This window comes from Laccaria bicolor, genomic scaffold, assembly GCF_000143565.1.
Source record: "Laccaria bicolor S238N-H82 LACBIscaffold_66 genomic scaffold, whole genome shotgun sequence".
NCBI classification, from domain to species: domain Eukaryota; kingdom Fungi; phylum Basidiomycota; class Agaricomycetes; order Agaricales; family Hydnangiaceae; genus Laccaria; species Laccaria bicolor.
This window is the reverse complement of record NW_001889937.1, coordinates 179,106-195,626: the sequence shown is the minus strand read 5'-3', so window position 1 is coordinate 195,626 and position 16,521 is coordinate 179,106. Positions and strand designations below refer to the sequence as shown.

Below are 16,521 nucleotides of genomic sequence, written 5' to 3'. Positions count from 1 at the left end.
TTACTTTCAATGATTGATGCAGCTACTTCTGTGGATGCAGAGTGGGCATTCTCCACTGGTCACAATCAGATCAATTTCACCCAGCACAATATCAACTTTCAAACATTCAGAGCAGAAATGGCTCTTAGATTCTGGATTAAATTCCCCTTCTACCCAGCTTCAATAAAGTTACACAAATGATTGAAAAAAGATGGACAATGATTTCTTTTCCTCTTAAATAGGTTTTTGTAACACATTGTGTCACCAAAATTGTTCTTTCAATACCTCTGGGTTCATCAAGGTAAATTTGAATGTTCTCCTGTTTTTTTATTGGGGCATATTGTGATTGCTTTCACTAAAAATTGAATTCATTAACAGGATTTCAAAGATTTCTGGTGACAAGCTTGGGTGACAGCTGGGAACAAGGCCCAGGTCACAATTTGGACCCCTTCCACAAGCAGCAGGGGCCAGGAAGTTGTTGTGATAGCATTCTGTCGTGGTGGAAGGGAGTTGGGGGTACAAATAACACTCTTATCTATTCCGGGCACGTATGCTCAAAATATCTCAAGAAGGTCTAAAAATATCTAATTTACCCACGGATACCTGCGGATAGTCCGGGTACTTACCCAAATCCATCAGTTGAGTCCAAATATGGGTGGATTTCGGGTTCACCCGGGCTTTAGCTATCCGTGACAGTCCCTAGCCCCATGGAACACAACGTCCACCATTTCCCCAAGAGGCATTGATACAGCATCTTCTGAATTTCATCGTTGCAGACGATCAGGTTGGTCAAGCACTTTTAATGTTTGGTATTAGTCTAACCTTCTTCGCAGTCTATAAATGTTGTTGAATGCCCAGAATTTCGACAGCTCCTCTTGCTTTTATGTGAGGACCTCGAGGACAAAGACATTCCCTGCCGAACGAAGATGCGCGAATCCATTATCAAGGCATGGCATGCGTATTTCAAGGTCCTAAAACAGGAATTAGCGGTATGTTGTTTCAATTGACCGCTTTGTTTCCTTGTATTCACTGTTCACTCTAGGATGCGCCAGGACGAATTTCCTACACGGCAGATATTTGGTCAACAAAAGCTCGGTACCCATACCTGGCCATTACCGCACATTGGATACATAGAGACAAGTCTACCAAGGGTCTTCAGCTGCGTTCTACACTCATCGCATTTCACCGTCTTCGAGGAAGCCACAACGGGAAGAGGCTAGCAAGAATTGTCCTCCATCTCTTGGACCGAGTTGGGATTACAGTCAAAGCACGTCTAAGTTTCATTTTCTTTCCCTTTTCTACTTTATGCTTACGTGCACAGGGAGGCCATTGGACTCTCGATAACTGCTCGCTCAACGATGCTTTCCTCAGAGAACTCGAGTTACTTCTACGCCCTCGCGACGTTGAATTTAATCACAAGGAGAATCATATAAGATGCTTCCCACACGTTACCAACATATGTTCGAATCACGTCATTGATGCATTTACTGATATCAGCCTGGTAGATGATGCAGGGGGATTTGTCGCATCCGCATCAGGCCCTCCAAGCGATCCCGATAATCAGAGCTACGAAGAAGCGGTTGCTCGCGACCCAATTGCATTGTGCTGAAGTACTGTACGAGCAGTACGCGCCTCAGGTCAACGACGTGACCACCTGGCAGAAGTAATAGAGGATGGAAACAAGAAAGGGTGGTTCAAGTCAACCGGGGATCCGACCATGACTATACAGGTCAAGCAGGCACAACTTATACGTGATATGAAGGTTCGGTGGGACTCTCTTTATTTCATGATCAATCGGTTTCGTAAACTACGCCCAGTATGTTTGAACTTCATCATTCTATCAGTGTATACTTATAAAAATAGGCCGTCGAGTACTTTCTTTCTTTGCCCGTCAATAGAGAGCTTGCGAAACTTAGACTTACTGATATGGAATGGACTGTACTCCAGGATTTTGAGATCGTACTGGGTGTACGTCTCTAATATTGATACCTGTTTGAGGCTAAATCTTTTTCTTAGGTACCTCATCAAGTGCAGAAAATCATGTCGAAAGAGCGCACTCCTGTTTTATCAGGCACAATTCCTGCGTTCAAAATGTTCATGACGGCATGGGAGCAACTTGGGACAGCACACCCCCGCTTGGCCCGATGGACAGATATCGGTATCGACTGGGCGACAACTTACTACAAGAAAATGGATGATTCGCCTGCCTACGTTATTGCGATGTGTGAGTTAAGGTTCAAATTCATAGATCATTCAATAACTTGACATCATCAGTTCTCAATCCCTCAATACGATTGTCATGGATTCGACGACACTGGGAGCCTAATTACGTTGCCAGGGCCACCGTAATTATAAAAAATACCGTAAGTGTCTCAGTTTGTTACGGTGACAGTAACCTAATATACTTGTTCCAGATGCGAAAATACCATGACCGTCTTCATGGACAAGTTCAACAACCTACACCTGGTACAGCAGCCTCGCAGCAAGAGAGGCGAAGCTGGCATGATTTAGCTGGACAATACGGGCTCGAAGATATGATGGACGTTACAGGTGCTTCTTCGCAGCAGGTCCAAGGTGTTGAAGAACAATTTGAGTTGTACGAAAATGGGCCGCTCTCACCGCGTGGCACAGATATTGTAGGGTTTTGGGCGGTAAGTATAGTCTCTCACTATTTTCTAATTTGCCCCACTGATTTTTTTGTAGATAAGTGATAAAACTCATCCAACATTGTACGCAATGGCATTAGATTATTTGCCCATTCAAGCATCCTCGGTTCCTTCCGAGCGCGTTTTTTCATCCAGTGCCGAAACTGATACAAAGCGGCGAAATCGAATCCACCCTGTTCTAATGGAGGCGCTTCAAATGTTAAAGTTTTCGCTCAAGCAGCAACGGCTAAACTTTACGGAGGGATGGGCTGTCACAGAAGACGAACTCGAGTACTACGCAGATGACAACGAAGATTCAGTGGATTTGTTAGGGAAGCTAACTTCAGAAATTACGGAGGATGGTATAGATATTGATGAGGTAATTCACGTTATTGGACAGGATGACGAGGATTGATAGCTTGTTCAATATATTTTACTTATCACAAAATGCATTTGTCTCAAATTCTATTACAAATTTAACCTCATTCTACTTAACGCGTGAGTCATCAATTGCGGCAATCATTTACCGGCTATAACCGGTTCAAAGCCACCAACTAAGCCGAGCCGAACCGGACTTGATCAGCTTTCGAGTGATCCACAAACCGGAACCGGCAAAAGCCGCCGGTTCAGCGAGCCGGCTTGCGGCTAGCCGAGCCGCGGCAACACTAACAGCCACAGCCCATGGAAAGGTGTACACTTTCTGCTACCCTACCTTTCAACTGCCTTTCATGTAGCAGCTCACCTCATACGCCTTGCAAAAGCTTGAGCCACTCTTTCACTTGATTTCACTGCATCTGCACTCCTGATTGGGCTGAGGTTTTGACAACGAGCTCTGCTGGGAGGCTGAGCCTCGTCGAGGTCTTTGAGGTTTGTTGGCAAAGATGATGATGATGTCACGGGTATATATAAGTGTCGTTGCTTTTCAACATCCATTGACGTGAGGTCGAGGTTTCTTGGCTCAATTGTTGATCTTTCCCAGTAAGTCTACCTTCATTCCTATAAGCTATAACGGCAGTAGCTAACAGGTCGGTTGGTTCTTGCAGGATGAGCAACATAGGTATTTACCTTATCAAAGTACAACACCGTTTTTTACTGCAGTGCCTCTATCTCTTGAACCATCTCTCTCTCTTTGGGATGATGCTACCACAACAGCAAGCATAAAGACAAGACTTGCAACTGAATCCCCTTGACTTCATTATGTCAATGACAGATGACTGCAACCCAGCTTTTTCCAATGCTCTCACCCAAAACCTTCTCTGCAGTGGCGAAACTAGTGTTTGAAAGTCCGGTTCGGTCCGGTTTTTTGATGCCCAGGGGCATTAACCGTAACCGTAACTGGTCTGCCTTTTCCCCAGAAGTCAAAAGACCAGACCGGACCGCAAAAAACCGCAGTCTGCGGTCTTTTTGCGGTCTATAGACTGGTTTCGGTCTGCATCGGTTTTAACCAGTTTATGACCGGTCTTTAGGCTAATATTTTAAAATTATGAATCGGTAAATTTATTAACATCTCTATTAGCTTCAAAACGAGCCCAAGAACGTCAAATTCCGTTAGGAATTGGTACTTTTATAAAATAAGTCTGGTACATCTATTATTCCCAAAAGTAATTTACATTTTAATTCATATCTCTCTCGTTTTTTTACCAAATAATACGTTCTTGGGTGCGTTTTAAAGGGTATTTAAGGGGCTACAAAAGACCGGTCCAAACCGGTTAAGACCGGTTCACGTTAACCGGTTTTTTTGCGGTCTTTACATCTCAAAAATAAAAGACCGTAACCACAGGTCCGGTCTTTTGCGGTCTAGGTCCGGTCTGGTTATGGTCTTTTTCCAGTCATGAGACCGGACTTCCAAACACTAGGCGAAACAGATACACCCTGAATGACCCCTGGCACCCATACAACACCCTCCCAGTTCTTTGAAGAGGAGGAAGCTGGTGATATGCCATACAGCACTATCACCTTGGACGGCGGAGGAGAGGGATAATGCGTGGAGTGTTTATGGGGTATGGATGTCTTGGCTTATGTGCTTGTAAGGAAGGATCAAGCTGCTTGTCGTTGCGAAACACACCTACCTTTGCGTCCCACTTTCGCATTCTTTTCCATCTGGAGAGTTGTGCTCCTGATTTCGCAGCCTGCCTCTATACTCACTTTACACCAGATCACAGGTATGGATAAATCAGCTGATTTCAAGAAGAAATCACATTCCTTTGGGGGCATCAAGAACTGTGTCTTCGCCCTGGACATCAGACGACGAGTCCGCTCTTGCCTTCCACAGTTCAATATTTGACAAGGCCATCAGTGACGGCTCTCCACCTACTTCAAGCCATTCAAACTCACCCCTTTGCTTCATTCTGCACAACCAAGCACACAGGGAGAAGAAGCACCTGCCAAAGTTATCCAGCACCACCCATCCTAGGCTCACCCTTGTCAGCTCAACCTCTTCCTCTGTCATAATTTCCTCCTCTTCCCCACACCATCTCTTCTTCCTCTTCCCAATCTTCCCCCCTCCCTCCTGCTCCCACTCCCATGTCCACATACGCTGTCACGTATGTAGGCCCCACCCAGTTAGGGCAGTCAAATGGGTCCATCACTGATGGGCCAGCAGTGTGTGACAGGCGCCCATCAACAGCGGGCCAGCGGACTTGGCCAAGCTGTCAAGAATTCGGCCTTGGGAATGACTGGGCCGAGACTCTAAAATAGGCCATGCAACATGGGTGGGCCACATGAACAGAGCCCCATAGAGGACAGATCGGCCCACTTTGCCTCTGGTGCCCATGGGTTGCACCCAATTGCACAGATTCCATTGTTGCGCCCATCGTTCTTTCAGGCAGTTAACCAGAGTGCTGCCTCATTAGTACTACTGTGGGGGACCATGCAGGAGAAAGTTAAATAGATATATTATTAACCTGTTGTATGTGTTGACAGCAGCCTTGTTGTTGTGCCTGCAGGCAACAACAGGTGAATTTTTCGCCATAGATGGGCGGCATGAAAAAAAGCCCCTCATACAATGGGTCAGCCCACTTTGGCAGAGGTTTATGGCACCCATGCACTGCGCCCATTGGTCTCATTGGCAAGTTCCAACCTGTGCAATTATTTTGCGCTCCATAAGAGGCACAATTCTTTTACGCTCCATGGGGGGCACAATTATTTTGTGCTCTAGAGGTGCAATTATTTGTGCTCCAGGGCGCAATTACTTGCGCTCTATGGGGGCGCAATTATCTCGCACTCTAGAGGTGCAATTATTTCAAGCTCCATGAGAGACACAATTCTTTTGTGCTCCATGGTGGGTGCAATTCTTTTGCGTTCCAGGGTGCAATTATTTGTGCTCCAGGGCGCAATTACTTCCGCTCTATGGGGGCGCAATTATTCTGAGCTCTACAGGGGGTGCAATTATCTCGAGCTCCACAAGGGGCGAAATTATCTGTATTCCATGGGGGGGACAATTATTTTGAGCTCCATAAGGGATGCAATTCTTTTGCACTCCACAGGAGGCACAATTCTTTTGCACTCCACAGAGGGCACAATTCTTTCAAGTGCCACTGTATGTACCTTGTGCTTTGATAGGGTCACAAATAGTCTGTGTCCAGCATTGTTTCAATGTCAGAGTGCGCCCAATGTGAATGCACATCAAATGTGTGCACTAAGTATGCATCTGCACCTATTATTTTTCAGTGTGTATTTCCACCCATTATTCTTTTGCATGAAATGTCAAGTGCGCCCAATGTGAATGTGCATGTGAGTGGGCACCAAGTCATCATAATTTAGATGTAATTCAGCATCTACTGATACCATTTTTAAGAGCAATGGTTGTCTGTGGCCAACCAAATTCAATACTCAGCTGTTTTGCCTAGGCTGTCACACTCTCACAAGTGTGATTTTTCTGTCAAGCATGTTGTGTTGATTATTGTCCAGAGCTTTGCAGTGCTCTTCTTTGTTTCTTAAGGTTCAGCCAAAAGTTACAGAGAAAGATAACTATATATTGGATAAAAGTAGCTGTAGGTTACTGGCTGAGAGCCATCTTGCAAATCTATGGAATCCATCCTGAAAATTCATGAAATCCATCCACCATTCCAGGAATTCCATCTTCAATTCCTGTAGATTAATCCAGGGAGTGTACTTCTGGAGCCCAGAGCCCAGCCTATATCCTGTACCATCCAAGAGAGTGCAATATGGGGCATTTGGGAGGCACCAATGTGATTTGGGAGTGACCTGGAGGGTGGGGGAGAATGGGAAGGCAGTAAAAAATGCGAAATATGAGAGAGCATGGGGAGTATCATCACCTACCCATGTCTGGACACCTTAGAAAGTCAGGATAGGACCATAAAATGTTTTGGAAATGGGAGGAGAATGGGATGGCAGTGAAAAATGCGAAATAGGAGAGAGCATGAGAGGTATCATCACCTACCCATGTCTGGACACCTTAGAAAGTCAGAATAGAACACATTGAGTGCACTCTGATGGGCGCACTCTGACATTTGGTGCACATTCCCATTGGGCGCACTCCAAATACATACTGAAAAACAACAAGTGCAGATGCACACTTGTTGCAGGTATATACTGACTTGGCACCCACTTGCATTTGGCACACCTTCACATTGGGCTCATATTTCATTTGGTGCACATTCACATTGGGCACACTCTGACATTTCGTGTGCATTCACATTGGGCACACTCTGATATTTCATGTGTATTCACATTGGGTGCACTCTGACATTTCATGAAGAAAAATAATAGGCACAAATACACACTTGGCACCCACTCATGTTTGGTGGAAATCCACATGGCAAAATTGGTGCACAAAATAATGGGCACAGATACACATTGAAAAATAATGAGCACAGATACACACTCGGTATTGACAGTTATGGTGCCCACCTGAAGCACCAATGAGGATGACAATCTGACACTGGCAGTGTCTTGGTGCCCACTCACATTTGTATTCACTACCCAATGCTGGACACAGGCTATTTGTGACCCTGTCAACAGCACAAGGTACATACAGTGGCACTTGAAAGAATTGTGCCCCCTGTGGAGTGTACATCCCTCATGGAGCTCGAAATAATTGCACCCCCCATAGAATGCAAATAATTTCGCCCCTCGTGGAGCTCAAGATAATTGCACCCCCTGTAGAGCTCAGAATAATTGCGCCCTCATGGAGCACAAAAGAATTATGCCTCTCATGGAGCTTGAAATAATTGCACCTCTAGAGCACAAAATAATTGCGCCCCCATAGAGTGCAAAATAATTGCTCCCCCATAGAGCTCGAAATAATTGTGCTTCCCTGGAGCACAAAAGAATTGCACCCCTTGTGGAGCTTGAAATATTTGCGCCCCTTGTGGAGCTCAAAATAATTGCACCTGTAGAGCACAAAATAATTGCACAGGTTAGGACTCACCAATGAGACCAATGGGTGCAGTGCATCAGTGCCATAAATCCCTGCCAAAGTGGGCCAGGCATTTACTACAATTGGGGGGGCACATATTTTTTGTGCAAAATAAATGCCATAGGAACATAGTGACTTGGTGCCCACTCACATGCACATTCACATTGGACGCACTTGACATTTCATGCAAAAAGATAATGGGTGGAAATACAACTGGAAAATAACAGACACAGATGCATACTTAGTGCAGGTATAAGTGATTTGGCACCCACTCACATTTGGTGAACATTCACATTGGGTGCACTGACATTTTGTGTGCATTCACGTTGAGTGCACTCTGACATCTGGTGCCCATTCACATTGGGCACACTCTGACAATTGGTGCCCATTCACATTGGGTGCACTTTTCATGCATTCACATTGGGTACACTCTGATGGGCACACTCTGATGTTTGGTGCCCATTCACATTCCAACATTTCATGCATTCACATTGGGCGCACTCTGATATTTCATGCACATTCATGTTGGGTGCACTCTGATGGGCGTACTCTGACAGTTGGTTCACATTTACATTGGGCGCACTTTTCATGCATTCACATTGGGCACACTGACATTTTGTGCCCATTCACATTCCAACATTTCATACATTCACATTGGGTGCACTGATATTTCGTGCACATTCACATTGGGTGCACTCTGATGGGCACACTCTGGCATTTGGTTCACATTTACATTGGGCGCACTCTGACATTTGGTGCCCATTCACATTGGGCGCACTCTGACCTTTGGTGCACATTCACATTGGGCACAGCACACTCTGACATTGAAGCAATGCTGGATACAGACTATTTGTGACCCTATCAACAGCACAAGGTACATACAGTAGCACTTGAAAGAATTGTGCGCCCTGTGGAGCACAAAAGAATTGCACCCCCTGTGGAGTGCAAAAGAATTGCATCCCTTATGGAGCTCAAAATAATTGTGCCCCCCATGGAATGCAAATAATTTCGCCCCTCATGGAGCTTGAGATAATTGCGCCACCTTTAGCGCTCAGAATAATTGCACCCCATGGAGCACAAAAGAATTGCGCCTCTTGTGGAGCTTGAAATAATTGCACCTCTAGAGCACAAATAATTGCACCCCCATAAAGTGCAAATAATTGTGCCCCTTGCAGAGCTCAAAATAATTGTGCCTGTAGAGTGCAAAATAATAATGGCATTGGTGCAAAGTGTGGGTTATTTTCAATAGGAGCCCCCATTATTGGCACGCAACTGTGAATCATTTTCAATAGGAGCGCCCATTATTGGCAGGCACCCACCTGTTCGGCCCAGCCATCACTATGGATGATTTGTTGAGATGTTGGCCAAGTCTGCTGGCCCCATATGGTATGAAGCATTGTCAAGTTCAGTTGGTCCATTTGGTAAGGGCTAGTGTTTAAAAGTCTGGTCTGGTCCAGTTTTTTGATGCCCCTGGGCTTTAACCGTAACCGTAACCGGTTTGCATTTTTCCCAGACGTCAAAAGACCAAACCGGACCGCAAAAAACCGCAGTCTGCAGTCTTTTTGCAGTCTATAGACCGGTCTTGGTCTTCTTCAGTTTTAACCGGTTTAAGACCGGTTTTCTGGCCAATATTTTTAAAATATGAATCAGTAAATTTGTTAATGTGTTTCGTAGCTTTAAAAAGAGCCCAAGAACTTTAAATTCCGTTGAGAATTGGTGTTTTTATAAAAAGAGTCTTGTACATCTACTATTTTTAACAAAATTTTACATTTTTATTTATATCTTTGTCAATTTTCAACCAATTAATACGTGCTTGGGTGCGTTTTGAAGGGTATTTAGTGGGCTACAAAAAACCGGTCCTAACCGGTTACTACCGGTTCATTTAGACCGGTCTTTTTGCGGTCATTAGTTCTCAAAAATTAAAAAACCGAACCACAGGTCCAGTTTTTTGCAGTCTTGGTCCAGTCTGGTTACGGTCTTTTTCCAGTCATGAGACCGGACTAGGGTCACTGTCATATGTGCCCCACCATGGTCTTGCATCACAGTAGAATGTGTCTGAGACAGCCAGTCTTCGATGTTCCTCCTCTCTTTGTATGAGGAAGTTTTCAATGGCTACTTGGAGGGTGGATTGACAGACAGACACCACAATTCATGGGAAACGTGAACAAAGAGGCATGGCAATGTTGAGGGTTTTTCTTGGTCTGGATACTTTCAGTAGGAAGAAGACATCTCAAATGTTTTGTGGACATCTATCTCCCCACGAATGGATATCAATTCCAGATTGTACCCATAAAAATGCTCAAAGAGAAGGCCAAGAGTGCCAGGCCAGACGTGAAAACTTTGCTAGATTTCCAGATGTGGCTCGAGCCCAATTGATGAGTCATTGCAAACTTTTGTAATGTTTCATGAATACCCTCCTCTGATTTTATCTTTTTTATTGTCTGAGACATCTCTTTTCATCATAGGCCAGTAATGCAATGAAGCAAATGATCGAACCTGTTCCCGACATGGCACAGCCCTTCTCACCAGATCCAGCCCAGCTCTTTACCGGCTCCAAGTCACAAACAACAGGAAGAATAATCAAACCACCATCACCCAGCTTGAAACCTCAGCCCAGGGCAACTAAGCAAACAAAGAAGAAGAGCTTCAAGGCCCTTGAGGATGTCGATTCGGACTATGAGTATGACAACAGGGACAACGATCTGAGTGACTTGTCCGATCTGGAGCTTTCGTCACCAGCAGGGAGGTGCATGAGAAAACGTGGTCCTTGTGTATCACCGCCACTTACTGTGACCGTCAAGGAGCCTGTGAGGACAAAGTGAAGATTGGTATGCACGTTCCTCTGCTCCGATATTCCCCTGTTGTTTTTCAACCCTGTTTTTCTGAAATGTAGAGGGCCATAAGAGTTCAGAATCCAGCTGTCATTACGGCGCTTGTCATCCCGTCCCCGCAGAGAGAAGTTTCGACTTCCCCAGTTGTTCAGAAGTCCCTAGCTGTCCAGAAGAAAGCCCCTGATGGGCCTGCCAAGACTTGTCAGAAGAAGTGCAAGCAGCTGGTTCATTCTCACTATCAATGCCCTGTTGGTCAGACTTTTTGTGTTGCCTGGGACTAGTGTTTGGAAGTCCGGTCTCGTGACTGGAAAAAGACCGTAACCAGACCGGACCAAGACCGCAAAAGACCAGACCTGCGGTTACGGTCTTTTATTTTTGAAATGTAAAGACCGCAAAAAAACCGGTTAACGTGAACCGGTCTTTTGTAGCCCCTTAAATACCCTTTAAAACGCACCCAAGAACGTACGATTTGGTAAAGAAACAAGAGAGATATGAATTAAAATGTAAATTACTTTTGGGAATAATAAATGTACCAGACTTATTTTATAGAAGCACCAATTCCCAATGGAATTTAACGTTCTTGGGCTCGTTTTGAAGCTATTAGAGATGTCAATAAATTTACCGATTCATAATTTTAAAATATTGGCCTAAAGACCGGTCATAAACCGGTTAAAACCGATGCAGACCGAAACCGGTCTATAGACCACAAAAAACCGCGGTCTGCGGTATTTTTGCGGTCCTGTCTGGTCTTTTGACTTCTGGGGAAAAGGCAGACCGGTTACGGTTACGGTTAACGCCCCTGGGCATCAAAAAACCGGACCGAACCGGACTTTCAAACACTACCTGGGACTCTGTTTTCCTAATCCGACTGGTTTTTTCGTCTTTGGCGCTGTATGTTCTGGCATCTCTTGGTTTCGCTCTTAGGTAATTGCAAATATCTCCTCCTTGGCTAATTATGGATGTTTGTCGCCATGAGGATTGTACATAACTCTTACTGTGTTGCTCAAGTCATTTGCACATCTGATGAAGAATTTTTTGTGATGATGAATGTGTTGCACTGGCTGTGGAAATGGCTGCTGGCGAATGGAAAAACGAATGGTGCTTTCCTGCCACCCTGGCCTGGTTTGAGAGTCGGTGGTCAAATGGGCCAGACTTATGTACGAACCAGTTACAGAGAGCAATGTATTTGTATAGATGGGAACCAAATGAGAAACATTTTTTTTGTGAAGTGATGGGTAGCTTGTCGTAACAGGCTGGGATGTGACTTGGTGCGAAGTACTGGAGCCCGCTTCAAAGGCCAATACAGTTTCACTTCCTGTTTCCTGAAAAATGGGACTGTAATTGCAAGCTACTATCATATGAATTTGAATCTACAGACACCCAGAGTCTCTTCTCATTGTAGAAAAGTAAAATTGAGAACAACCCCTTGAAATATCTTGAAACAGAAGCAAATTCACGATGGTAGCAACGTCATACAAACGATCGACCCAGGTCAGGTTCGGTATTTTATTTATAGATGGGGACTTGTAATTGGTTCTGCAATTGGGGATGACCACTGAGGATAAGAGATACTCAAGGCTTGTAATTATGGACGTGTCTCACACGTGCATGCATAAAAATTCCACAATCAGCGAAATCAGTTGTCTAGGAAAGTAAAAACCACCCCTACCCCTCTGGTCAAAGGGGCCGACGGGTCCCTAGAGTCTTAACCCATGGGCCATCTAGGTTTGTTTTTGTAGCCCGTTGTGCGTTGATGTGTTGAAGTATGAGTAAAAACTAAGGGTCCTGCTGCAATGGCTATGAACTATAGAACATTGGTGTGTTTCCCACTGCAACGACGTCATTCCTATCAACTCGCAGTCAGTTGTTATTATTAGATAGTACATAACAGTGTGATTGAACAGCCTCAGGTTGTGGATTTTGTGTTGGAACTTGCCAGTGGCCGGGGTGAGTGGGATCATTGGAGTGGGATGATGTAGTTGGGCTGTGGTGAGAGTGTTGCAGTAGCGATAAAACTTTGTTTTAAAGGCAGAGCCTGCCAGAGAGCCAATTCACTTGATTTACAATGGGCATCTGAATAAAAAGGTTAGACCGTGAAGAGACAAAAGAACTTACCCACTGGGCTCTGTCCGACAACGGAGATAAAAATATACCTACGTAGTTGCCGGACACCGTGTAGGATTGAAATTATTTTCAACACGAAAAAAAAAATCCGACGCCAGTGCCAGTGGTTCGCATGTCGTCATAAGGATGTGCGTGCTGGTCATCCCGGGAGGATCTTTGAGCAGCACGCACAGCGAGGACCTGCAGATGTAGGATTCAGATATGAGTTTTGACTTGTGGTATTGTTGACTTGCATAGTTGTACTGTTTCGTGAAGTCTTTCACAATACTAATTCAAGTCAGCGCATTCCGAGCCATAAAACCACGAGACTCTATAGCGTCCAAAACGCAACGGTCACCACCCTGTCAGACGCCAATATAATCATATCATCGAACAACTGACAGTTGAACGGCTGTCACCTTGAACCTTCACATGACCATGTCCCGACGGGAGTGTACCTGAGCCTTACGATTCGAGTCGAACAGCCTGCTTGGAGACTGAGAACAGGTGAGCCGGCAATGGCAGTTGAATATTGAATGACAAGCTTGAGTGTTGACTGTCACGCCGGTTGACGTGTCGACGTGCCTTGAGCTTGGGCGGGGTGCCTTGCTTCGTCCTTGGGCCTTGGCTAGCCTTGGGTAGATAAACACCAGACACCAGTGCCATGCTTTCTGCACGTGTGGGCAGACGCTGGTGTAGTGTGGTCAGGTTTTGTAGACACGTGCGCTGCATGGTTGGTGGATAGATAACACGGCCACCACTATCTTTTTTTGTTTCTTTGGGCAGGCTATGCTTGAGATGAAATGAGGTTCAATTGAATTGAAAAAAAAGAGTTATGAGGATATAAGGAGACGTCGACTTTGCTCCAGATAAGATTGCCATTTCCGAACTTGGCCAGATGAGCGCTTGGCCTTGGGTTCAGGTTATTTACTTGCCGATTTTCTTGAACTCTGTGCAAGCTGCTTGGCAAGATAAGTGTGGCGGGGCAAGTGCTTTGCACGTGTTGGCAGAGCACTGCATGGTTGGTGGATAGATAACACAGGCTTTTTTTTTTAATGGCTAGCTCGATGCTCGAGATGAAGTGAGGTTTAATTTTTTTTTTAAATGGGGGGTACCGACTCTTATCGACTTTGAATGCTCCGGATAAGGTTTGCAATTTCCCAAAAGTGCCAGGTTGTTTACTTGCCGATTTTCTTGAGGCTGCTTGGCCTGCACTGCACAGATGACGCGGTTGCCTGCCCCTGTGAGTCACTGCTTAGATTAGATCATGGTGACGTATATAGAGAGCGATCAGGGGGTGGTGAAAGTCGGCGGAGAGTAGTCACAAGAGCCTAGAGGAGGAATGTAAAGGCCTAGGGAACCCGAGGAGGCTGACGGATGGATCATGGGTGGTGGTGATAGCTATGGGTACACTTGACACGACACGACGTCGCATGTCAATGTCAGTACGCCAATGTAAATAAGGTTGGGGAAAACATGGGCTGTTGCATGAGAAGTGGGGTGTAATTTAGAAAGCAGTGTAGGTTGAGGAACTTGAGAAGATGCGCCGTTTTTGGGTGGGTTGGGTGACGAGGGGGATGGGATCTCCAGGCACTTCTTCAAAGGAGATAAGCGATGAATATCCACGATTCTTAGCTTGATTGAAAACATGCGTGACTTTGTTCCTGGTGAACCAGTTCTCGGTACCTGACTGCGTTCACTTGCAGTGGGAAAAGTGAAAGATAAAGTTCAAAAATGGATCTTCTCTTTGAGTACAGTCGCGGACAAGCAAAGACAACAAATTTGATATCTCGGCCCCCAGCCAATATTTCGGCAATATTTTTTCAGAATCTTGATCAGCTCGTCGAAATACGTCGAAAAACACACCTTTGAAGTTTTTCCCACGAGCGGATGTGTTCCGCCAAATTTTTGGTCAAAATTTTCGAAATATGTAGCCCCAATTCAGGGTCCTAGGTGACCAAATTTACCTCAAAGTGGCTCACAATGGAGTTGAATTTCTGAAAATGATTTGTGTGTCAGCAGCGGCGCCCTTGGCCACTGTAATTCCGGTAAACACTCTTCAACTGAGACTTAAGGGTCTCCGGAAGGCACCGAGCGGGCCCTGATTACCGATCAATTTCTATTTTAGGTCATTCTTTTCGAATTTATTTAGCCAAAACGGCTCGACAGAACCTTCCAATATTACAGGATCATTTGCCTCTCATCAAAAGCAGTCGATTGCACTATTTTTCGTGATTTTTAGGCCAATTCTCATGGTCCTGCCAAATTTTGAGGGCCTAAAAACCTTATTTGGAAGTTTATGAGGGAACAGCTCGATAAAATTTGATGAAATTGGTATTGTTGGAATCGTCTCATCAATCTGCGTTGATTACAGTGTTTTGCACTGCCGTTTGCACTCAGAGATCGTGAAAACCATGTTTGGCTTTGTGTGTCCGTTACAGACCCTGTAGATCATCACACATTCAATCCCAGATTTGAGCACATTGGGGATTTTGAACCCCTCACGGCCAACTCTCATGGTGCCTCAAGTATTGAACGAGATGCGTGCGCGGATCATCGTTTGGCACGATGAGCAACATCTCTCGGCGCAGGAAATCTCAGGCCTTGTTGGATGTAGTGTCCGGACAATCTACAACATCCTCTCTTACCACCATGACTACCACACTCTCAGAGAACCGTCGACACGCGGGCCGCATGGCGCCAGCCGTTCTTTAAACATGGGAGATATGAACTTTATAGAGTCTTTGATTGACGCGCGGCCAAAGATTTACCTAGATGAAATTCAAGATGAACTTCTGGATAGGCGAGATGTTTTTGCTTCTATTTCAACTCTCTCCCGCACACTCCACCGACTTTCAATGATGCGCAAGCATGTAGCAAATGAAGCATTAGAAAGGAATGAATTGTTACGCGCAACTTGGCAGGCCGCATATGCGGATATTCCAGCTGATTATTGTGTTTGGTTGGACGAAGCAAGTGTGGATGATCGGACCAACCAGCGTAGCCAGGGTTGGGCTGCGATGGGTAGAGCATGTGTTTGCCGTGCTGCTTTTGTCCGCGGTCAGCGGTATTCGGTCTTGCCAGCTCTTACATGTGAGGGTATCATTGCGCTTGATATCCGAGTCTTCGAGGGTTCGGTGAATAAAGAGCGCTTCCTTACCTTTCTAAATGAACAAGTTGTAAGATATATCTCTTCGTTAAAATGTCACCAGCTTTGTAACTGATCTATGTTGTAGGCTCCAAAGTTGAATCCATACCCTGGTCCCCACAGTGTGGTTATCATGGACAACTGTGCGATTCACCATGACGAGGATATACGGCACCTTATTGAAGTTGAATGTGGTTTGTTGCTCAATTCGTTTATTTGCCTTCTATGCCTGATTTAAAGTTACAGGCGCAAAACTCATCTATCTACCACCATACTCCCCTGACTACAACCCAATTGAACAGGCTTTCCACAGTATCAAAGCCTGGCTGTGACGTCATGAAGCTCAAGCTGTGGCACCCGAGGGCCGACCCTGGTTAATTCATCAAGCCCGGTTAGCAGTAACAGACGAGATGGCAATTGGATGGATATCAAANC

At 45.2% G+C, this 16,521-nt stretch overlaps 4 protein-coding genes across 4 annotated transcripts; 3 read left to right on the top strand and 1 right to left on the bottom strand.

Annotated features, from left to right (window-relative positions):
* Positions 1 to 905: 905 nt before the first annotated feature.
* LACBIDRAFT_334583 (uncharacterized protein) lies at positions 906 to 3,039 on the top strand (the record flags this gene model as incomplete). Its single annotated transcript, XM_001889368.1, has 7 exons — positions 906 to 968; positions 1,301 to 1,581; positions 1,878 to 1,947; positions 1,996 to 2,203; positions 2,254 to 2,342; positions 2,394 to 2,630; positions 2,683 to 3,039. 7 exons carry the CDS (start codon positions 906 to 908, stop codon positions 3,037 to 3,039), a joined length of 1,305 nt encoding a protein of 434 aa, XP_001889403.1.
* Positions 3,040 to 3,858: 819 nt separating this feature from the next.
* LACBIDRAFT_315013 (uncharacterized protein) lies at positions 3,859 to 4,041 on the top strand (the record flags this gene model as incomplete). Its single annotated transcript, XM_001889367.1, has 1 exon — positions 3,859 to 4,041. The coding sequence occupies one exon, from the start codon at positions 3,859 to 3,861 to the stop codon at positions 4,039 to 4,041; it is 183 nt and encodes a 60-aa protein (XP_001889402.1).
* Positions 4,042 to 10,481: 6,440 nt separating this feature from the next.
* Positions 10,482 to 11,116, top strand: LACBIDRAFT_334582 (uncharacterized protein; the record flags this gene model as incomplete). The annotated part of the gene is made up of 2 exons (XM_001889366.1): positions 10,482 to 10,811; positions 10,898 to 11,116. 2 exons carry the CDS (start codon positions 10,482 to 10,484, stop codon positions 11,114 to 11,116), a joined length of 549 nt encoding a protein of 182 aa, XP_001889401.1.
* Positions 11,117 to 12,792: 1,676 nt separating this feature from the next.
* Positions 12,793 to 13,670, bottom strand: LACBIDRAFT_334581 (uncharacterized protein; the record flags this gene model as incomplete). Its single annotated transcript, XM_001889328.1, has 4 exons — positions 12,793 to 12,908; positions 12,951 to 12,988; positions 13,131 to 13,226; positions 13,408 to 13,670. 4 exons carry the CDS (start codon positions 13,668 to 13,670, stop codon positions 12,793 to 12,795), a joined length of 513 nt encoding a protein of 170 aa, XP_001889363.1.
* Between the last annotated feature and the right edge of the window lie 2,851 nt (positions 13,671 to 16,521).